This window comes from Ranitomeya imitator, chromosome 9, assembly GCF_032444005.1.
Source record: "Ranitomeya imitator isolate aRanImi1 chromosome 9, aRanImi1.pri, whole genome shotgun sequence".
NCBI classification, from domain to species: domain Eukaryota; kingdom Metazoa; phylum Chordata; class Amphibia; order Anura; family Dendrobatidae; genus Ranitomeya; species Ranitomeya imitator.
This window is the reverse complement of record NC_091290.1, coordinates 27,957,890-27,982,639: the sequence shown is the minus strand read 5'-3', so window position 1 is coordinate 27,982,639 and position 24,750 is coordinate 27,957,890. Positions and strand designations below refer to the sequence as shown.

Genomic DNA, 24,750 nt, shown 5'->3' with positions numbered 1-24,750 from the left:
ACTGCAGAGAGCTGGGACCAATGTAACAAGGCCTACCATAAGTAACACACTACGCCACCATGGACTCAGATCCTGCAGTGCCAGACGTGTCCCACTGCTTAAGCCAGTACATGTCCGGGCCCGTCTGAAGTTTGCTAGAGAGCATTTGGATGATCCAGAGGAGTTTTGGGAGAATGTCCTATGGTCTGATGAAACCAAACTGGAACTGTTTGGTAGAAACACAACTTGTCGTGTTTGGAGGAAAAAGAATACTGAGTTGCATCCATCAAACACCATACCTACTGTAAAGCATGGTGGTTGAAACATCATGCTTTGGGGCTGTTTCTCTGCAAAGGGGCCAGGACGACTGATCCGGGTACATGAAAGAATGAATGGGGCCATGTATCGTGAGATTTTGAGTGCAAACCTCCTTCCATCAGCAAGGGCATTGAAGATGAAACGTTGCTGGGTCTTTCAACGTGACAATGATCCAAAGCACACCGCCAGGGCAACGAAGGAGTGGCTTCGTAAGAAGCATTTCAAGGTCCTGGAGTGGCCTAGCCAGTCTCCAGATCTCAACCCTATAGAAAACCTTTGGAGGGAGTTGAAAGTCCGTGTTGCCAAGCGAAAAGCCAAAAACATCACTGCTCTAGAGGAGATCTGCATGGAGGAATGGGCCAACATACCAACAACAGTGTGTGGCAACCTTGTGAAGACTTACAGAAAACGTTTGACCTCTGTCATTGCCAACAAAGGATATATTACAAAGTATTGAGATGAAATTTTGTTTCTGACCAAATACTTATTTTCCATCATAATATGCAAATAAAATGTTAAAAAAAACAGACAATGTGATTTTCTGGATTTTTTTTTCTCAGTTTGTCTCACATAGTTGAGGTCTACCTATGATGTAAATTACAGACGCCTCTCATCTTTTTAAGTGGTGGAACTTGCACTATTGCTGACTGACCAAATACTTTTTTGCCCCACTGTATAGTGTGTGCAATGGTGGTAGCGTCATCCAGAAGAACTGCACAGATCAGTGCTTCTCCAATATATGAGCTGCGACGCCAAGGTCCGGTGACCCATTTGTAATGTTGTCCAATGAATATTAGGATCATTTTACATAAACCAGTACTGGTTCCAGATAGATGATACCACACGTCAACAGTACCATGTAACATAATAGTACAAGAAGAGTCATGTGTGGTGTATGAATGACAAGTGTTAGTAAATATACAATACAATATTTTTCAGGGCTTACAGTATGTAGTTTCTTAATGGGGTCGTATGATCTTTTATTTTTAGGAGCACTCCGCTCCGCTACCTCCGGACTTGCTGCTTGCTCTTGAATGATTGACAGTTTGAACCAGTGGCATGGCTGCGCTTGTGACCTGAACTGTGTAGTCTCTGATGTTGCAAGCAGAGGCAGTTTTTTTTTTGCAACACCCAACATCAAATTAGCTCAGGAGGACTGAAGCAGGCTGGATCCGTGGATCAAGAAAGAGCTAGCACTCTATGTAGAGGAAGTTGTCCACTACTTGCACAACTTCTTGTCATAACCCTTACTTGGTCCTCATAAAATAATAAAGCTTATATTGACCTCCTGTACTGGCACTGTTCCCGCGGTGTTGGCACTCGTTCTCCCTGGGGCTCCTGTGCTGTTATTGTTGCTCTTGACCCCGGCGCCCAATCGGCTCTGGCGTCACTGTCCACGCTGCCTGTCGAATGTAGCATGAAGCGGAAGCCAGGGTTCAGCTGCAGCCTAGATTCTCTCTTTATGGTCGATTTGGCTGAAGGCGGAGTTAGTAACGCCAACGCTGATCGGGCGCCGGCATCACATGTCCCAACAGCCGCACACGACGCCCCCGGAAGATCGAGTGCCGACACCGCTGGAACGTCGCCAGCATGTGAGGGGAGTATAAGCTTTATTATCTTATGGGGGACAAAAAATTTGGATCAGGAAGGGTTTGTCCTCATAGCGGACAACCCCTTTAAAGAGATTGTAAGCAATGGATTGCTTGCCTAGGACATCGGCCACCGCTGATAGACTGTAGAAGTGGCGGGTATCCTAGACAATTCGATTTGGCTGAAGGCGGAGTCAGTAACGCCAACGCTGATCGGGTGCCGGCATCATATGTCCCAACAGCCGCACACGACCCCCCCGGAAGATCAAGTGCCGACACCGCTGGAACGTCGCCAGCATGGGAGGGGAGTAAAAGCTTAATTATTTTATGGGGGACAAAAAATTTGGATCAGGAAGGGTTTGTCCTCATAGCGGACAACCCCTTTAAAGAGATTGTAAGCAATGGATTGCTTGCCTAGGACATCGGCCACCGCTGATAAACTGTAGAAGTGGCGGGTATCCTAGACAATGGCGAGATTGGCGAGAATAAAAAAAATTCTTCATTCATGAGAACAAAGAATTTTGTATTCTTCTAGGAAAGAACTTTTTTATTTGATAATTTAAACGTCAAAATGTTGGCATACAGCACTAATGGCTCCAGTCCTCGTGTCGTCCACTGTGCCAAGGACGCCCTATCTACAAATAATCATGTGGTGAATGTCTTCATCTTGGCCACATCAAACTCTGAAAACACCATAATTCCAATTAAGTTATCCTAAAATCTTAAGGGGGTTAACTAGGACCAGGATATTGATGACCTAAGGTGAGTTCATCAATATCAGACTGATGAGGGTCTGACACCTGGCATCCCCCACTGATCAGCTTTAAGCCCCCGGAGGTAATCAGGGTATGGATCCAGAACAGTGCCATACATTCTGTGGTGGCCATTCTCGGGTACTGCAGCTTGGCTCCTATTCGCGTAAAAAGAAGCTGAGCTGCAGTACTCGAGTTGTGATGTTCTGACTGTCTACATATTGCAGGTACAAAACCTGCAAACTGTTGATCAGTGGGGGATCCAGGTGACCTATTGACCTATCTTAAGGACAGCTCATCAATCAATATAATAGTCTTGGACAACCCCTTTAAAAAGTATTTCATGACCGTAATTGAGAAATTAAAGGTAATTAATTACAGTTGATGAACGTTCATTAGACGAGGTGATGACAACACATGGAGAACAACAGCCGGCATGCAGGTGAAGGATAAAGTTTCACCGTCGCAGCCATTGTAATGCCGTACAGATGTAGCAGAGCTCAATGTGTCATTTAATCCTTCTGTGTAGTGAAAGAATAGGAAAGCACAGCTTGCGAGTTGCCCCTCCTTTGCCCTCTGCTCTGGGCCAATTTAGCTTTGAACCATAGAGTTTAGTAATCTGAGGCCGGCCGGTTACGAGGGTTAACCCCATTTGTGAGGCTGTAACACTATGCCTCTAATAAGTCACCTGCCAGCTCACAGATGGTGGGCACAGCGGTGCAGTGGGTAAGAGTGCAGCAGAAGTCCAGTCATACGTATTATCATACAAGCAGACATTATTAAATACAAATATTTTTATTATTATACTGTTTTGCTTTGATAGGTTTACTTGCAGTCCTATGTAAAAATCAACAATTTCTAGTGCTAAACAACAAACTGTGACACTGAGCACGTAGGCAGAGACCTGTCAATCCAGGACAGCGGGCGGGGAGAAGCCACCGGGGACCTGCCTATCAATAAACTAACACGCCACAGCTTACGTTCCCGTTAACGCTCCTCCATCTGCAAAAATAATTTTGGATGCCAAATCTGGTAATTTTTAAGAGATGTCCACTTGTACCCAAAAGTCTCAAAATTTCCGTAGAGACAAGTTTCTTGCATTAGTAATCGAGAAGATCGAAATTTTTGAAAAATCAAATTCACCAAATTAAGTGAATTTTTCCCAAAAATTCGATTTGCAATGAATAATTTCACCGTTAATCACAGCTACTTCTATAATCGTGAAAAGTCATGTAAGCACCCTGAGGTCTCCTAGGACTGTATTTAACCTCTTCCAAGCCTGAGTAAAGTCAGTGGCCTGCACATGCAGTATATGACTATGGGGAAATGCATGGTAATTGTTCCTCACTGCTGTTTTGTCACACACAATATCTATACAATATATTTAGAGTTTTTTCTTTTTTTTTCTTCTGGCTTTCTATTTCTACTTTGTGATTGAGCGGTTATATCCTCTCACTAAACAGATACAGTACAAAATGGCTGCTGCATTTCTTGCTTCAGCTTTTATGCTGGCTTTTATGCATTTATGTATTTGGCAGTGCTATACTGTGTGATGTTATAGCTGAAAGGTATTATGAGGAAGCCTGTCCAGTCACGCCTGAGGTCATATGAGCCTTCTCTGCCTAATGCAATCTTCTGCAATGTGTAACATAGCGGAGGGCATTTTTGACGATATGCGCCAACTGAATTGAAAATTCTTCACATTTGCAAGATCCAGCAAATTTCCAAAAAGTTGTGCACATATTCAGTTTGTACTGAATCGATTTGTCATCCCTTATGGTAATTTGATTGATGGAGATAATTGATAGATTTATTGGTTATTGATGATCAATTATCATTGGAATTAGAACCGAGAGATATTGGCCAATGAAGAAATGTGGTTTGGGCAAATCATTCTTAATAGTGATGAGCGAATGTACTGGGATAAGGTGTTATCCCTCCATGCTCGTGTGCTAACCGAGTGTCTTCGGCGTGCTCGAAAAATATGTCCGAGTCCCCACGGCTGCATGTCTCACGGCTGTTAAACAGCCACTCCATGCATGTGTTGCTGCTGTCAAACAGCCGTGGCACATGCAGCCACGGGAACTCCGACATATTTTATATTTTATTATTCTGGAATGCTCTGTAGATGTTTCCATAATGAACACCACAAAATGTTGGCTATTGGATATTTTCTACTTACGGTACATTTGCTTACTGAAACATATACATTCAAAATAGACAAAAAAAGAAAGAAAACACAAACAGAACACACTTACCCTCTTTTTCCCATAATTGTGCCGTTGACGTGTAATTTACTAATTAACAGATGTTTATTGCCCATACAATAGAGAAGAACCTTTGAATATGTCTTATCGGTTGCAATAGAACTTGATGAACCTCCCTTCTCGCTAACCAGGTCGGCAGCTCACCATCTTCAACAGCCAGGCGGTCATCAAGGTTGGAGGAAAGGACCAGGGACGTCCGTTCCAGGGTCAGATATCGGGCTTGTATTACAATGGCCTAAAAGTGCTGTCCCTCGCTGCAGAGAGTGACCCCAATGTCAGGACAGAAGGCAATCTAATGCTTGTTGGTGAAGTTCCATCAGTCATGACCACAGAGACTACAGCCACCACACTACTGGCTGACATGTCTACCACCATAATGGAGACAACCACAACCATGGCCACCACTACCACAAGAAAAGGGAGATCCCCAACTATGAGAGACAGCATCACACAGGTAAGAGCAAGATGACATGCAAAGACGAGTGTATCGGCATGGAACTGAATTGTGGAGATTCCTGGCTGGTGGTAGATGCCATTTGGCAATTTCCTTCTTTGCCAACTGTAATCCAGCCTGGTTTACAACTTTTTCATATGTACAACACAACGTCCATACAGTGCTTAACAGGGTTCTCTATTTTAATGTATCTTCAAAGTTACCTTAGGGTAGGGATGAGCAATTAGATTCATGCTGCCCTTGTTTGTCATCCAGTTAGGTCCTACGTGGCAGTAGGTCTTCACATCTGGAGCACCCCTTGGCATCATGACATTGCAGTGCACTCAAGATGCCAAGTCATAGATGACCGGCTTCCATTAAGGACGTCAATGTCAATTAATGCAGGGGTCCCCAACTCCAGTCCTCAAGGCCCACCAACAGGTCATGTTTTCAGGATTTCCTTTGCATTGCACAGGTGATGCAATTATTACCTGGGCAAGACTAAGGAAATCCTGAAAACATGACATGTTGGTGGGCCTTGAGGACTGGAGTTGGGGACCCCTGAATTAATGGATATCAAATTGCTCACCTCTACTTTTACTTTGAGCCCTAAAAAATAATAGTTAGGTAGTTGTTAACAAGTCAGTAGACTACCTGTCTATTCTATCCGGTGCTAGCTCAGATCAGTCACCAACCACTTCTGCTGGCAATTCAGCTGCTCCACATCTTCCGTGCTGCTCTGCTGATGTCATGCTGATTGACTGCTGGCTTCCTACAGTAAAGCAGAGTGGAGACAGCTGCCAATCAGCATGACATGGGCAGTCATGCCTCATTTAATATAGCAGAGCTGCTCTTCTTCTTCTGTGCTGCTCTGCCGACGGGGCGTGACTGACTACGTCATGCGATTGCCTGCTGGCTCCCTGCAGTTAAGCAGCAGGGAGCCAGCTATCAATCAGCATGACATAAGCAGTCAAACCTAGTCAACAGAGCATAGTTGCTCAGTAGACGTGATGTCAACAGAAGTCGAAAAATAGTCAGCAGGAGCGATCGCTGACTGCTCTGAAACGCCAGAGATAAGTGCACAACAAACAGGAGCTTAACAACTATCTGCCTGTTAGTTCTTCTTAGGTCCACAGCAAAAAAGAAAATAATATAGTCCTGGATAATTCTTTTAAGTGTCTGTACTGATGAATTTATAGAAATTTTCTATTTAAAAGTGGTAAACCCCTGTGAAGACATAAGTGACTGAAAATCATATAAAAAAGATAATTAAATATAAATACATATATATTTAACAAAGCAGAAGATATGTTACTGAAATGCATCGAATGAAGCAAACTAAGCATTGAGTGGCCATATGGCGCTTACTATCCTGGGTAATGGTATGCAATTTGTATCAATATCAATTAAAAGAAATTGAGCAAACATATGGAAAATCTACGGTTTTATGTATGCGAGCTGTCATATTTAGGACATTTATTTATAAGAAAGGAAATGTCATAAGAAAAGGAAACGGGGTGAATAATTTGCAATTCTGAATTGAACTCTCAATACTCGCTCATTTTCCTGTCTGCTTTCCACCTTTGCTGTGTGATGGATATATAACACAAAGTCACGACGAACATTAAAGGAGAAGCAAGTAATAAATATTTTGAAATATTCAATTCTTTTGTTAGTAGAGGTTAAAATGACAAATTGCCTCTAAAAAAAAAAAAAGTTACAAATTATGTGTCGCGGCTGCCAATCACAATCCACAATAATTTTGTTATTAGCGCAAGTAAGAAAAGGAACTGCATTTCGATTGGCCGTTATAAAGCCATGGAAAAACTATGGGCTCCCAGAAAACAGGAAGAACTTGGTGACAATGATGCTGATGTTTTTCCCCAAAGGTGGCCTGTAACTTAAACCCAGAAAATATCAAGGCAGGAATAAGATTTATAAAATAATTTTGCATGTCAGGTCTATGTATAAGTAGTATGCAGGTAGTTCTTTAGCTCCCCCTGGTGGTTGTAGATTCCTGTGCAGGAGATATTTATGGGGGGGGGGGGGGAAGAGTTTCTGTTGCTATGATAGTAGAATATAAGTAGCTGTCAAAGTCTTTCCTGAAAGCACAGGATGTCGGCACTCAATTTCCATTGCTGGAGGAGTCAATTTTTCCTCATCTGTATGACTGCAATTTGACACAGGTTGGATGTAGTCTAGATAACTGGAGATATTTATAGAAAATATCTCATTCCCTTACTCCTCCTCTCTGTCTAATAGCTCAATTCAGAACTAAAGGAGAAATGTGACAGATTGGATCCTCGGAAATCCAAGTTCTCTCAAGCCCTTTAGTGGCAGAAACGTAGACCCTGCACTAGAAATGAGCAAATCTCCCGAAATTCAATTCTACCAAATTCGATTTGGTCCCAATGAATTTGGTTGGAATCGAAATTCCCCCGATTGTCGTGAACAGGGGAATTAAAAAAATCAAAGAGGTTGTCTAGGATTTTAACATTGATGGCCTATCTGTGGGGGTACGACACCTGGCGGCGTCCTCCTCGCCGGTCAGCTTTTTCCGGAGTCGGCAGTGCCCGGAATTGCTCAGTTATGGAGCTGAACAGCATAGCTTCATCAACTGGATAGTGGCCGGGGCCAGGTACAGCACTATTCGCCTCCTATTCAAATCAGTTGGGGATAGATGTGCAGTTTCTGGCCGCAGCCACTATTTTGTCGATGGAGCTTGGTAACTTGAGCAATTCCGCCCAACACTGGGAACAGCTGATTGGCGAGGGTGCCGGATGTCGCACCATCATTGATCAGACATTGATGACCTATCCCGAGGAGAGTCCATCAGTGTTAGAGTCCTGGACAGCCCCTTTAAAAAAAAAAAAGCTCATACTTACTTTCCTTCACCGGTTCTTACTCTACCTCAGCTCCACACTGGTCTTCTGTTCTCCACTCCATTGATTGTCCTCAGTCTGTCATGTGGAGGCAATACACATCACGGTCATCATTGCCCCTCCGTTTAACTATGTGAGGCCAATCGCAGACATTAGATTGACCTCATTTAGCCACGTAACCGCTTGAGGCCAATTCCTGGCTTCAGCACCAGATTGGAGTGACGGGAAACCGGCGTGGCACGGAGGACTTGGGAGCTTCAGTTTTCTTTTTTTTTTTTCATTTTCACGTTAACCCTTTATTGGTCCTGGATAACATTTTGTTGGATTTGTTCAAATTGAATCCTAAAAAATTTAGGTTTTGAAATTTTGGGGGAGAAATTGAATATGAATTTAATTCCATACGAATCTATTTGCTCAGCTGTTGATTGACGCTACATCATTTTATTGACGCTCCACCCTGCTGTTACGGTAACCTTCTTGAAGATCGGAGGACCTTCCTCTAGGCTGAAGAGCGGGTGGACACTAGCCAGTAGCAGTGGCGCTAGGTGTGGCCATGTAATCCTTGGCAGACTTGTCTTAGACTCTGACATCACAGTCTGGGCGTGCTACAGATCCGGCGTGCCGCCGACTGCGACATGAAGAAATTCTGCACGTATGGTAAAATGGAAAACAAATTGGTTAGAGATAGTGATGAGCGAACCTGCTGGGATAAGGAGTTATCCGAGTGCTCGAAAAAATTTGTTAGAGTCCCCGTGGCTGTTCAACAGTCACATCACATGCAGGAATTGCCGAACAAACAGGTCTTGCAACAGTCACATCACATGCAGGAATTGCCGAACAACACATCCCTGCATGTGTTGTGCCAGTCGAACAGCCGCGAGGAATGCAGGTGCGGGGACTCAAACATATTTTTTCGAGAATGCCAAAGACACTTGGTTAGCACTGGAGCATACTCGGATAACACCTTATCCCAGCACATTCGCTCATCACTAGTTAGAGATGATGACTTACCAATGAGATCTATGCAATGACAGTCGGGACATTCTTATATTCTGTACACTTTGCATTGTAAAGCAAAAAATGCACTATTTTGTCTGCAACCCGGGGTATTTCAATCTTGCAAGTACCGTATTTTCCCGACTATAAGACGCACTTTTCCCCCCAAAAAAGGGGGGGAAATGGGGGATGCGTCTTATAGTCGTAATGCAGGCTTACCGGCAGTGGTGTGGCGGCGGCAGAGGTGCGATGGCGGCAGAGGTGCGGGGATGAGGAGGCGGTATGGCGTGAGCAGGGTCCCTTCCACAGCTGAGGTGATGCAGCAGCCCGGTAAGCAGCAGAGCCGGGTGAATCATGGCATTATCGGTGGTGGCGGCCATCTGCCTGGGGCCGCACGTGTGCAGATGGAGTGCTCTGCTTCCCGGGGCTTCAGGAAAATGGCAGCGGGAGGCCGCGCGTGCGCAGATGGAGATCGTGGCGGCCAGTTTCCTGAAGCCGAGTTCGCCAATCTAGATCTCAGCTTCTGGAAAATGGTGGCCGCGATATCCATCTGCTCACGCGTGGCCTCCCGCGGTCATTTTCCTGAAGCCCCGGGAAGCAGAGCACTCCATCTGCGCACTCGCGGCCTCAGGAAGATGGCCGCCGCCACCGATAAACCGGTAATTAAACCGGCTCTGCTGCTCACATTGGAATTGATACTGAGCTGCTGCGTCACCTCACCTCTGGAAGGGAGCCTGCTCACGCCATACCGCTCATTATCCCCGCACCTCTGCCGTCACCACACCACTGCTGCAATCCCCCCATGGACACCAAGCCGTGGCATCGCCCACCTAAGCAGGAAGGGACCCTGCTCAGGTGCACGCCGTACCACATCACCACACCTCTGCTGGCAACATGCCTCCTGTGACCCTGCTCTGCCACCGCCAGCCCTCAGGTAAGATACTGTAAATTCAGACAATAAGAAGGACCCCCATCTTATAAAAAATATTTTTTCTGCAATTTTCACCCCAAATTTGGGGTGCGTCATATGGTCCGGTGCGTCTTATAGTCCGAAAAATACGGTAAATGAAAATTATCATTGCATAATAAAAATGAATGTAACTTCTAAATTTATTTAGCATTTCAATTTAAGATCTTTTTTTGCTTTCACTAAACTTTAAAAATGGCAACTTATGAATTTACTGACCTAATACTGAAAATACAAATGATTGTATATTCGAGTGCAAGTTGCCGTCATTCTACTAATTTTCTGTTTGCACAAACTAAACATTTCTGCATCTACGTCATTTTTTTTGGGGGGGGGGACAAAGTGCTCACTTCAACAACATGTGACTAGAATAGTCATTAAAAAATAAAGTGAATCATAACCCAGAGCAGATCCAAAAGATAGAAAAGATGTAAATCTTTCCAGTAGGGTCTTATTCAGTTTTTTTTTCCACTCCTAAAATTTGGCTTATAAACACTGATACAAAATAATGAACACGACTAAGAGATACTATATGTTGGATCCATTTCAGTCATATATGTAGTAAATACATAAATTATTCTCAATTACATGTACTTGAGATCCATGAATATTGTAGTAACCGTTTTGTAGGAATCTAGACAACGATTTGGTACATTTCTTGAACATTGTAGGAAAGCAGAGGACTGAGACAGGGATAAATTCTATGGGCAGGACGGTGGCTCGGAAGTTTGTAGGCGCAGGTGCTTCTCACAAAATTAATATCATAAAAAGTTAATTTATTTCAGTTCTTCAATACAAAAAGTGAAACTCCTATATTATATAGAGTCATTAGCAACAGAGTGATCTATTTCAAGTGTTTATTTCTGTTAATGTTGATGATTATGGCTTACAGCCAATGAAAATCCAAAAGTCATTATCTCAGTAAATTAGAATAATTAACAAAAACACCTGCAAAGGCTTCCTAAGTATTTACAAAGGTCCCTTAGTCTGTTTCAGCAGGCTACACAATCATGGGGAAGACTGCAGACCTGACAGATGTCCGGAAGGCAGTCACTGACACACTCCACAAGGAGGGGAAGCCACAAAAGGTCATTGCTAGAAGCCGGCTGTTCAGAGTGTTGTATCCAAGCATATTAATGGAAAGTTGAATGGAAGGAAAAAGTGGGGTAGAAAAAGGTGCAAAAACAACCGGGATAACCGCAGCCTTGAAAGGATTGTTAAGAAAAGGCCATTCAAAATGTTGGGAGAGATTCACAAGGAATAGACTGCTGCTGGAGTCACAGCTTCAAGAGCCGCCACAGACAGACGTATCCAGGACATGGGCTACAAGTGTCACATTCCTTGTGTCAGCCACTCATGACCAATAGACAACGCCAGAAGCGTCTTACCTGGGCCAAGGAGAAAAAGAACTGGACTGTTGCTTAGTGGTCCAAGGTGATATTCTCAGATGAAAGTATATTTTGCAATTTATTTGTAAATCAAGGTCCCAGAGTCTGGAGGAAGAGTGGAGAGGCCACAATCCAAGCTGCTTGAGGTCTAGTGTGAAGTTTCCACAATCAGTGATGGTTTGGGGAGCCATGTCATCTGCTGGTGTAGGTCCACTGTGTTTTATCAAGACTAAAGTCAGCGCAGCCGTCTACCCAGAAATTGTAGAGCACTTCATGCTTCCCTCTGCCGACAAGCTTTTTGGAGATGGAAATTTAATTTTCCAGCAGGACTTGGCACCTGTCCTCACTGCCAAAAGTACCAATACCTGGGTTACAAACAACAGTATCACTGTGCTTGATTGGCAGCAAACTCGCCTGACCTTAATCCCATAGAGAATCTGTGGGGTATTGTCAAGAAGAAGATGAAACACCAGACCCAACAATGCAGACGAGCTGAAGGCTGCTATCAAAGCAACCTGGGCTTCCATAACACCTCAGCAGTGCCACAGGCTGATCACCTCCATGCCACGCCACATTGATGCAGTAATTGATGCAAAAGGAGCCCCGACCAAATATTGAGTGCATTTACTGAACGTGCATTTCAGTAGGCCAACATTTTGAACTTTAAAATCATTTTTAAAGCTGGTGTTACAAAGTATTCTAATTTCCTAAGATAATGATGTTTGGGCTTTCATTGGCTGTAAGCCATAATCATCAACATTAACAGATAGAAACACGTGAAATAGATCACTCTGTTTGTAATCCTCATTTCTTTGTGTGCTGTGTATCGGAGATGTCAAAAGCAGCAAGTCTCCACTCACTAGCTCAGAGACAACTGATCACTACAGATGGAACTCGCAGAAGGTGAAAAAAATGCAACGTACAAGCCATATAATGGCAAAATGTGCACACACATCAGCTTATTCCGAAAAGTCACCTGAAACAACAAATACTTTTTTCAGAAATATTTTAGTGCACTGCTTAAAAATTAATTGTAGCAACTTTTTATTATTGGAAACTCCCTTTAGGAAAATGTGAAATATGTTTTGGACTATAAGATGCAACAGACCATAAGACGCACCGCAAATTTTCAGAAGGAAAATAGGGAAAAAAAATGAATGCTTCAAATGGGGGTCCATCTTACAGTCTGAATTCAGCTTATTGAAGGGGGGATAGGCAGCACTGGTGGAGCAGGGTAACGGGGTGTTCGGTGGTGATATGGTCCCCCAACCCAGACTGCTGCGGCAGGTTCGGCGGTGCTCGGTGGTATGGGGACTCCGCCAACATTTTGTGAAAGCCCAGAGCCCCCGCACATCCATTGCTGCTATGCGGTGGTCTCCGGGAAAATGGCCGCTGTAAGTGGCATACGTGCAGATTGAGATCTCAGCACCAAAATCTCGTCTCCCTAGATCTCGGGATCAGATCTCATTGCTGAGATATCAATGTGCGCATGCGCCGCCTCCGGCGGCCATTTTCGCAGAGGCCACCGCATTGCAGCACTGAAAATGCAGGGGTTTCACAAAATGTCAGCGGAGCCCCTGCACCACTGAGCACCGCCAAATACTGCCACAATAGTCTGGGATGGGAGTAATATCATTGCCCTGCAGCGTCAGACCACCGAACACCCCCTCTTCCCAGCTCAGGGCTGGCAAAATCGCCCAACTCCTGCTGCCACCACACTCTTGGTAAGTACATTCTGACTATAAGACGCACCCCCATTTTCCCCCCAAAGTACGTCTTATAGTCCGAAAACTACAGTAAATTCTCCGAGTTTGCCCTGTAACTCTGCTGTTTGTGGCATCCTGCTAATGTGAACTGGTTCCTGCTGGTGCAGATTCTTTACAATCCCTCTGTTTGATCCCACAGGAACATTTTTAGCGACAGCAGAAAAGTTTTATGCCATTTATATAATTCAAAGAGAAACTTTTGTTTCTAATGAGTCTTGTCACCTACAGACCAAAATTAACATTTTAGTACATTTTACCCAGCAAAAAACAGCCCGGAATGGGGCTGAAAAATGTTCGTTCTGGCCACAAGCCAGAAGACAAAGGTTGTCACTACCCTTATGACACCAAGGAGGAAAGGAGTAGTCTCGGGCACGGAGCACCCCGCAGTGAACTGTAACAAACAAATCTTACATTGAAGATATTGTCCTTTCCGATCGTGTCATCCAATTGTCCTTAGTTATATCTCCAGCTGTTTTGCTTTGTACTCACATTTGCTTATTGTTAATACATTTTATAACATCACAGCAGTAATTTGTAGACTTGAAATGACTGCAGATTACGGCAACGATCCACTAGAAAACAAGACGACAACCACAATGGCTGAAGACATCAACGTTATATGGTCTGTCAGATGTATTAAGCAGCCAAAGCCTATTCTGTGCAGCGCACGGTTGCAGAAACCATAAGCGCTGCCGCGTCAGCTCCCCGCAGGGCCACCACCACCTTCAAATATTCCTATAACCTGTATACCCTCAATAGGCTCTCATCTCTATCTTGAAAACATTACTTAATATATTTACGGTATATTATATATTTTTACAGGTGAAATTAAGTTCTTTCTTTCTGGTACAGAGCTCAAATACCCTACTTCTCTTTATATATAGGTATAAAGGGAATCTGTCAACAGGATTTCACCTCCCCCAAACAAGTTATACGTACATGTAGCTCTTTTACAGACAAGTCCAGGAATACTTTTTCATGACCAGTCCATTCCTCTATTACTGAGAAATCAGAGTCTGAATTGTTGTGCAAGTGAGACTGAAGGGCTATGGTAGATCCGAACCCAACGTCACTCCAGCTCTATTCCCCGCTCGGCGCCACCTTTTCCTGCCTGACTGACAACCTCTATATTGTGTGACTTCGGGCAAAGGAGCCATCAATTAAGCAGGAGGCAGTGCTGAGCAGCGATTAGAGCTGGAGTGACACAGGCTTCTGATCTACCATATTCCTTCAGCCTCATTTACATATCAATTACAACCCTGATTTACCAGTAGCACAGGAGCGGACAGGCCACGTGAAGGTATTGCCGGACTTGTCCTTCAAAAGATCTAGGGAAAGGGTGACAGAAATGTGAATTAAAAAATTAATGTTTAATTTTTTATTCACATTTTCTTCCCCCTTTGTCTATCCTACCTCAGTGGTGTAAATTGTCCTATGAGATCTGATTTTGTTCTGTCTTTCAAAGATCTACATGCACATATAAATAATTTGGGGTTGTAAAATACTGCTGACAGGTACCCTTTAATGGGAATCGGTCAGTCCCGAAACGCATTTTAAACTAACCACAGAGCCATGTAGAAAGCTTAACCCCCGTAAAAATCAATTCTTAAGTTTATTAATATGTCTCTCCATTCTGCTGAAAATCTTCATTAATCTATTATACTGATTAAGGTGCTTGGTGCATCTTTGGCCAGGTTTCTAAGGGCATCTTCCCACCCCTCCAGATTTGACATGACTCGGCCTCACTCCATGGTGAATGTCAGCCCTGTTTTGCCTGGAGCAAGTGCTGTCTAAAGAGAACTTGGACATGCGCTCATACATGAGTGCCGGAGCGTGCTCTTGCTCTCAGTCGTCTTTCCTCTGTGCTGCGGCCGCTCGCTGCACGTGTAAAGGAACGGATTAGGAGAGGGCTGCGTGCCAATGCATGCCCGAGGGCAAGCCAGCGCTGTCAATCAATAAAGGGGGATGCAAAATCTGGGGGTGGAACGGCGCACTGAACACCCTTAATAGCATATTTGATTTTCAGCAGAGCGGAAGGGCAGAGTAATAAAGTAAATGATAAATTCTGGTTACCTGCAGCTATTACTAGTGTGAGATCCAAACCTGTGGATGCAGCCGCTGATCATGGAGCTTCACTGATCAGTAAATTTGTAATAAACTTGTTAATACTTTATATCCCACATTGTGTACAAAATAATCGCGACGCTTTAAGGCTGGGGTCACACGACAGTATTTTCTCTCACCGGGTAAATTATGCTAGTCACACTCTGATCAGAGTTTGATCGTAGTGTGATCCAATGTTCTCAGAGGAAAAGATGGAAGAAAAAAAAAATAGTTTCTCCATCTTTTCCATTCCGTCAGTCTCTGAAAATCGGACTGTAGTCAGATGTCGTCCAAGTCAAGTCCCATATTTTCCACGGACTCATTGAGTTAGCCGAGCGCGATCTCATAGTCAGGTCCAACTTGGGCATTGCTGTGACTCTTTCCTTGGACAGTCATGGTAGGAGAAAAATAATCGGATATGTGCACGGCCCCAATGGTCCAACTATGATGCGATGTTTTGTTGGATCGCACTCGGATCAAAAATACGGCCATGTACATAAAGAAAGAAAACCGTAAAGGATGAGCAAGTCAATGTTGAACTCCTCACTCCGAATCGGCCTTTGGCCAGCGGGGACCTGCCTACTATTCTTTTACAGAGGTTTTCCTTCTAGAAATGTTTTGTCCTTACAGTCATGAAACCCTCATACATCTTCTTCTTTCCATTAAACCAAGTAATAGAATGATGACCTGTTACTAAGGAACATGCTTGTCCCAGCAAATAACATCTTAAAATCTCAAGTGTTCACTTAATCGCTGGAAATTTCTTTGCAATCATACTGCTCTGTACTTGATATTTATAGGAAGGAGCATGTCATAGACAGATGCGTTTCTTCACAATATTGTTTTTTCATTAACCTCAGATCCTGAACCCTTCAGAAGCTGCAATAAGGGCGTCATCGCTCGCCTTCCAATGACAGTGATATACAGCATGCGTTTATTATATACAGACGGTGCAATTATTAATCTAGACAGTACAATCTATACACTAAGATACATGGCTGAAAAATGGAAACTTTCACAAGGCTAAACCTTTCCCAACATCCGCCATATCGGGTTCAGGAGTATGAAGCGGGCTCAGGAGCTGAGCCTGCTTCGCACACAGCAGGTGCCAACTGTGTCACACAGCAAGAAAAAGTAAATTCTAATCGCCCCCTTCGTTTTTCTCCCCATTTAAAAATGTAGAACTCAATAATAAACATATTTGGCATCAAATTATAAAATTATTTAACCCATAAATCAAAAAGAATCAAAAACCTAGAATTGCCTTTTTTATTGCAGCTACTCCCACCAAAAACGGACTATAAAAAAAGGAATAAAACAGCATATTTATTCCAAAATGATACCAATAAAAGTGTCTGCTGTCCATGCGAAAAGCTCTCTCACAGCTAAATCGATGGAAAAATAAAAAAATAAAAAAGTTACGGGTCTCAGAAAATGACAGCATAAACCATATATCAGTTTCAAATTGCCGTAATTCTACTGCACGGGAAAATCACACTGTCATGTAATTTTTCCTGAGCAGTGAACGTCATTAAATCAAAACATCCAAAAATGGTAATATTGTTGATTTATCATCATTTCACTGCATTTGGAATTTTATTTCCTTTTTCCAGTACAATGTATGGTAAAGTGAATGGTGTCAAAACAAAAATACAACTTGTCCTGCAAAAAAAAACAAAAAACAAGCCCTCTTGTTGGTATGTCGATGGAAGAAAAAATAAAAAGGTATGACTATTACAAGAAGGGGAAGAAAAAAAAATGTCTGTGAAAGAAAAGGGTTAATTTCCTCATTGTTAATTAACCATTTACAACCAATAGCTGCTCTCCCAGGTGTAATGACGCGCTGTATGTGCAAGGCTTGTAGCTCCTCATAGGGCTTTCAAGGACAAGCTTTGCACACGCCAGTCCACTTAGCAGGTCCTAAGAGAACCCTGGTCTTCACCCTTTAAGCCTCATACATGTATCTGGAATTACGGAGGGCCCCTTGGGTTACAACCACAGAGTTGTTGCTGATGGTGCGAGCTGGTAGGAAATAATCAGGCTGGGTTAAAACCAGTAGGCAAGGTCAAGAACAGAACCGTGAGACAGTTGATTTAAACAAATATATGAGCCCATGGTCAGGAACTAATAACCAGGAGTTCCAAAAAGCTGGCTTACAAAATCAGCATGCCAGGGTAAATAACAACTTATAACTAGCAGCTTGCAACTAGCTGCTGAGAGTTTAAATAGCATGTGGCGCCCACTCAAGGATCAACGCAAATAGCTGATTACATCAGCACTCTGCAGTAAGACAGATTCCCTGGTTAGGCAGAACTACAAGTCCCAGCCACATTCATGGTAAACTAGACAGTGCCTGCATCCTCTGCTGCCATCTTCAGTGCAAATACAGCGCTGTCTAGCGATTGCAGCAGAAGTTGTAGGAGAGAGTTTAGACACTGACTTGACACCATGTCACTCTCCATTTTATAAACTGCCCAAGCATCTGCGATTATAATTTTAATAGATTAATTGCTGTAGCATATTGTGAGGAACGATACACCTTTTACCCTCTCAAGATGTCCCCCAGAGAAGAACTTGGTGGAAATGCAATTCTGTAGCTACACAACATACAGCCACAGCTGTATAACAATGGCGAGGGCTGAAAAGGGAGAGTAGGTGGTAAAAATGAGGTTTCAAGAGGGACTCCTGCAATGATGAAGATTGAACATACTTATATTGCTTCCTTGTCTTCAAAATATCGTTGTGGTATGCTACTTTACATGGTTATTTGCTGCTCCTTTGGAAGCTGCTTTTAATTGCTGTTCAGCTAAGATCCATAGTGCAGTAACAAACCATGAGAGTGGGGAAATGATCTTCTCTAGTCCCTATTCAGGCAGGGGACATTCTGTTACACTGTTTGGAAACAAAGTATGGATCCTTGCTGGGCAGCAGCTGAAAGCACCTTCTAAAGGAGCATGATCTGGATATGTGAAACAAAAAGTGTGTGTTTATTATGTTTGGAAGAGAAGGAAGCAAAAAAAGGTAATGAAGTATAATTTGACTGAAATAGAGGAAAGTCGACCCTCAGGAGGTTCTACCTGGAAAAGGATGCCCCTGTCTTCTTCACTTATCCTGGGGGGGAGGGCGTAGAACAACCAGTCCTTTCGGGAGCTACATTCCTAAATCCTGTATCCGTTCCTCACAGGACATGGTTCGCAGATCGGTCACCATTCTGGTCGCTCTTCTCTGAACTTGCTCCAGATTGTTGATGTCTTTTGTAAGAGAATCTATGGCCGCCTGACCCTAGTCTGCAGACCTCCACCAAAATTGCCGACAGCCACGAGCCACACAGCATAGGCCTGCAAACCACGTGCTGTGGACTCCTTCAGTGAAAAAAAGATGGCAGTAGGATGCAATAAAGAGGACATCAGCGTGAAATCCTTTTTTTTTTTAATTGGAGGAGTTTGATCCACAAATCAGACCAAAATGAAAGTCTTTTTGCATTCAGCCCAGGTTAAAAAAAAAAAAAAACTGGACATGTAAATATGCCCAGAGACTGTAATGGTTGCCTGGTCTAACACAGACAGAACACGTACGCGAAAGACTGAAATCTGAATGAGGCCTGAGCAAAATTTCGAATCAAGGAATTTTATTCTACTGCACACAGCACGGGGGGTATTACCTTACTTCAGAATGATGGAAGAAAAATTGAGTTGGCAGACCAATCATCAAGAATAGAAATAAACATCTATAAACCCCGTGTAACAAGTATGTCATTCAGATGCCTTTATATGAATCCTTGACGGAGCACATGCTGACATTTCCCTCTGAGAAGTAAGACAACACGCAAGCACACCAGGGATCCGATGTTAGAACACACAGAGCTATTACAAAATACATAATCTTGGGAAGTGAGCAGAGGAATCACAAGAGCTTTGACGTTGAAGTAATGGTGATAGAAGACCCGGTCAGTGCAGCATGGTTTTTTTTTCCCTTAGAATTGGGCTATACCTTTCTTGACTTAATCCCATGGCAGGTTTCAAATCCCTCAGCATACATGATCAAAGACTAGAGCATTATATTATCAACCCTAAAAAAACCGCAGGATCCACAGCGATTCAAGGCAGATCAAGCGCTCTTAGAATTCCACATTAAATTGAAGTTTTCCAGAACTTAATTTTTTTTCTGCAATTCGACTTCTGTTGGTCATCATTTTGCTTAATTCTTTTAAGTTACCAAAAAATAAACATTACATTCACTTTGCCCCTTACCCGTCCTGCTGGCTCGCTTCCGCAATCCAACTCAGTCTTCGCTCTTCAATTCATCCAGTAATGAGTAGGCACCAAGTGATGTCATGACGCTGCTTGATGATTAGTGAGTGCCAAAGAGTGAAGACTGTGGGAGTAAGCGCGCCAGCAAAGGATGGAGCTGCAGCACCACAACAGGAGCAGGGTGATGCGAGTATAACATTTTATTTATTTATTAACTCCACTGGCTATTATGATCTAGGATGTATGGTATTCGGTGAGATATGCACAGGCCCAAGGTTTTCATCTCAAAACAGAATAAACCTTATTGTCCTTCATGAAACTTTTTAGCTCCATAAAATAAAATCAGTCCTTTCTTCAGCATACATGAATAACCAAAGCAGTCCTTTCTTCAGCACGCATAAATAAGCAAAGCAGTCCTTTCTTCAGCACACATGAATAACCAAAGCAGTCCTTTCTTCAGCACACATACATAACCTAAGAAGTCCTTTCTTCAGCACACATAAATAAGCAAAACAGTCCTTACTTCAGCACACGAGTAACCAAAACCGTTATTTCTTCAGAACACATGAACAACCAAAGCGGTCCTTTCGCTGGGTAAAGCAAAGTAAATCAAAACTGTCTCGCACAACTGGTATTATAGGAACTTCTACAAAGTATCCACCAGCTATGTCTTTCTCCAGTCCCAACACAACACACTCTACTACGCTAAGCTGCCTGTTATTAGGCCGGGGTATGGGAGCGATCTTTCCCACCCATGCTCTTTTGGTCGCTCCTAAATCCTGGACCCAAAATCCAGTCAAATAAAACCCATTCTCAGTAACCTAGTACCACTGATACGGACTTCCAAATCCAATTTCGACAGATTTTCTATTATCCGCCACGTGATCTTGATTTGACATTGAAGGAGTAACGTCAAGCCATAAAGCCTTCTAAATAACGGAGACGTCCTTACCGGGTAATCTGGTAAATTTTAGAGTAAGACAGACATAATCTCCCTCATTTTACGACAGTGGGGTTTTCCCACAGTAACACCGCCATTCTCTTAACTTGTGATCTCTGTGGTTATATTTTTTTTAAGCTCCCATACCTGCGCTGTTAGAGCCCCTCTAACAAGATGTTCTACCCCCACACAAGTTCTCCTGCTCTCCCTCCTCCCGCTCCCGCTCTTTTGATATGCAGAATCTGTTCCCCCCCTCAGGTCACATCCTAATCCCAGCACAAAATGCTGACAGAGCCGTCTAGGGGTTGCCATGGTGATGGCGCAGTAATTACCCGGGTTGGGAGAAGCCGCTGAGAACCGAGATGTATTTATTTTTTTATTTATTTTTTTCTCTCCTTTTCTCGAGCTCAATGCAGTTGAAATCCTTTTTTTTTTTAACCCTTTGATATTTATCTCCGAACCCTTGCAAATGATGCCAGATTTATCTTCGGAGTCAGATATCAATGAAGTATTCCTGTCGGGCCGGGATTATCGTGTCAGGACTCGCATTGCCTCTTGCGGCCCACGTGAACGTTGCTTAAGATGCCAGTTGTGTTATGTATTAGCCTAATTAATTACATCCGTCAGGCTGGAAAAATGGTAATAATAGCTCCGACGCTTGAATTACATTATTTAATTCTGTCAATTCTGTCATTTATTAAGCTGCAGCCATAACCAGGTGTTGTGAATTGTTATAAATGGGGGGTGTCCACCTTTGGAGAATTTATTTTATATATACTTAAGTGCATGTAATTGGGGATAAAAATCACTTTTGCTCTTGGGTGACATTAAAAATCTTGTACCGTTTGCCTTCTACAGCCCGGGTGTTACTGGCTGCAGAATGGGTTAACTGAGAATCCGTCAGTGAGCTCGTTCTGACGTCTATTAGGAGAATTTATAACTTTATGTGTCTTTTTCTGAGCTCCACCATGCTTATTTATGATCACAAACAGGGGTGTAACCATAATAAGTGCAGGGGTTATAATTGCACCTGAGCTCTTGAGCCTAGGGGGTCCAAAAGTCTCTTTAGCCTACATGAAAACACCATTACTATTAAAAACTTAAAATAATTGGGGGCCCGGTTGGAACTTTTGCACTGGGGCCCAGGAGCTTCAAGTTAATCCACTGACCACATTTAATGTGAAGGGGAACAAAGAGCTTATTAAAAAAAACAAGGTGTAACATGTTTAATGTAACCCAATTACAAAGAATACTTTTAGACCCTAACACATTTATTTAAAAAAGCACTCCTCCTCCTCCTATCAACTTTTTATCCTATTAATTTATTGAAATCATATTGTACAGCACTGTGTACTTACAATTGCTCATTTTGTCTTTCTACCCAGATGATTCTTCTCTTTCCTCTTCTCTATGTAGAAACAGGAAGTCTCTTATTCCTGTATGAGTCATCGCCCTCTTTAATTCCTGTCCCAGCTGCTCCGCTCATCCCCCTGCCAAGGACTTTTTCAGTGATGACTCATGCAGGGAAAAGAGACTTCCTGTTTCTACAAAGAGTTTAGAAGGATTCAGCTAGTCAGTTTTTAATCTTGATGGAAAAGAGAAGAATTAACTAAGTAGTAAGGCAAAATGAGCAATTGTAAGTGCACAGTGCTATATAATGTGATGATTGCAATATATTAAGAGGATAAAATTTTTGATGTGAGGAGGAGTGCTCCTTTAGGTAAAAAGGGCTATATTCTATGTATAAATAGATAGATGATAGATAATAGATAGATTGAATGAGCTCTTTGCCCTAATTGTAAGGAGTTCGTCAATTCAAAAACAGTCATCCAAAGGAGACGTTACACTATCCACTCATTTTCGCATGTCCCAGGAGCTCCCTTGGGTTCACCCTTTCACCCACTCTATATAGGGGTCTGATTTTTGCTGTAGGGGCTCCTTGGTTGCCTCCATAGAGTAACTGCTTGCCAGTGCGAGTTCATGGAAACTGTTGAACATGCCGGGTCAGCACCAAAAGGACAGCACCAAGAACCAAAATCAGACCATAAAACTGTAGTTCACGGTAACGAAGTTAAAGTTTACAAGGTCATGAAAAGTTTGAAACTGCATTTTTTTCTTGTGGTAAAAAAATTCAATTTTTCAAGGGTAAGACGCTTTAGAAAATGCTCCTTCTTTCTAGCTTTTTCTCTGCATTTTCTTATCCTGACCGTTTTCGTTACTGTTTTTTGGTCATTTTCCAAAGTGCTTTGTCAAGGGTTTTTTTTGCAGACAGCCTTTTTGGTTAAACTTTTTTCCAGTGTTTCTCTGGATCTTTTTTGTAGCCATTTTTCTGGCATTTTTTTAAAAATCCGTTAAGCAATCAATAAACACTTACAATTTTTTTGTGGTGAAAATGCTTACAAAATGCTGAAAAAAATGTCCAGGCATCATCTTAGCTTTCCCATTGACTACTTATATATATATTTTTTTTTCTTAAGGAGAAAACGCTTGAAGAATGTTCACGTTACTTCTTTTAGAACTTTGGCGTGTCTGAATGCCCGAATGGTTGAAAATATGCTCAAAAGCCTGAACATGAGAACAGCGAGTTGCTTTCCCATTGAAACAAATAAGATGATTCTTTTGAGCGTTTTAGAGTCATTTTTCCGGTGATTTTATGAGCAAAAAATGCCAGAAAAAGACGAACTGTGAATATTACCTAAGAGTAAAATCTTAATAGAGCCTCTAGCAGAATAAACAGGAACAAAGGAGAGTCAATTGTAGATGTCGATCCACATAAAGATCATCAGAGAGTATAGAAAATACAATAACTGATGAGGACACCGGTACCAGGAGAAATACCGGTCCTCCTTAAAGAGTATGGCCAATCTGTAAGACTTTTCGAAACGCTAACAGAACTATCACTCGAGTTGGCTTTATGGGAAGTACCATCCCGTTACCACCAGGAGCACAGTGGCAAGAGATGATAGTGGAGTTAAAATCCTAATGTTAAGCCACGCCTTCTTTCTAAAAAGTTGGTGAGAGTGCGGTAACTTAAGAAAAGTCACATATGGCGGGTTCTATTCCTTTTTTTGGGGGGAGCAAAAATGAGCAGAAACTCCAAGTTTTTCAGAAGTTTTGAGTTTCCGAGGAGTATTTTGGAAAGTTTCCAATCTAAAAACACCTAAAAAAAACTCAGTGTGCATATACCCTAAAGGTATATACAAACAATATTTTTTTGGGGGGGTGGAAGGGCCACCAGGATTTTCTAGGTGCAGTCGCTTCAAGAAAATAGCGATGGTCTTTTTTCTAATGGCTTTGCTGTTGTTTTGTTTGGATACCTTACCGCCAGCCTCTTTTCTCTACATTTTCCATTGCAGTAGCAAGCAGCTTCCTAGCAGAAGCCTCCCAAATAATGAGTGTGCTACATCTGTCAACCGTTTCCGAATCTTGAAGTAGTTAAAAGTAGCAAAAGACTGACCATGTGCGCAGCAATGTCGCTTTTACTTTGCTGTGCACTTTGTTCACTTTTGCGTTGTTTTACACAAGCATTCCAGGGGCAATCCACCTGAAAATACATGAGCACATACAGTGCTATGTGCACACAGAGTTTTTCGAAGAGTTTTTTTTGGTAGCAAAAACTAAGCGTAAACTTTCCTAATCCTCCTCCACATCTCAAAACTCCTCAAAAACTTGAAGTTTCTGTTCTGCAAACTCAGCAAAATGATTCTTGGGGTGATTCATCAAGGCCTTCAAGTCTTCATGAGGGGGTGTTTTGGAGCAGACTCTCATGGTTGAGCCTCTTAATGAATCATTCTAGGCTCATCGTGGCATGCAAAGCTATGCATGCCTCCCAACAAATCTTACTCCAGACTCTGCTGGACCACTTGTCATGAATTTGAGGAGCACGAGTCAACCCCTTCCCATCTCCTCATTTTGTATGAGCTGGGGCAAGAATAGCGCGAAAACCAGAAGTTGCATTTTTCTGCACCAAAATAATTGTGACTTTTCAAAGCTTTTTTTTTTACACCAGAAGTCGGCACAAAAAATGTTGGATGAATTCCTCCCTTTGTGTTGAAATACCCTTAGGTGTTAGGTTGTTTCTTATCTTGATGGTCCTCGCTGCTCCAGGGCAGACCTGATT

At 42.7% G+C, this 24,750-nt stretch overlaps 1 protein-coding gene across 37 annotated transcripts in view; it reads left to right on the top strand.

Annotated features, from left to right (window-relative positions):
- The window catches only part of NRXN2 (neurexin 2), a 724,697-nt gene that overhangs the window by 653,721 nt on the left and 46,226 nt on the right, over positions 1–24,750 (top strand). For all 37 annotated transcript variants that reach the window (XM_069738695.1, XM_069738707.1, XM_069738688.1 and 34 more), the window contains one exon: positions 5,037–5,359. In XM_069738695.1, the coding sequence (XP_069594796.1) occupies positions 5,037–5,359 (323 nt within the window). The remainder of the gene's footprint in view (positions 1–5,036; positions 5,360–24,750) is intronic.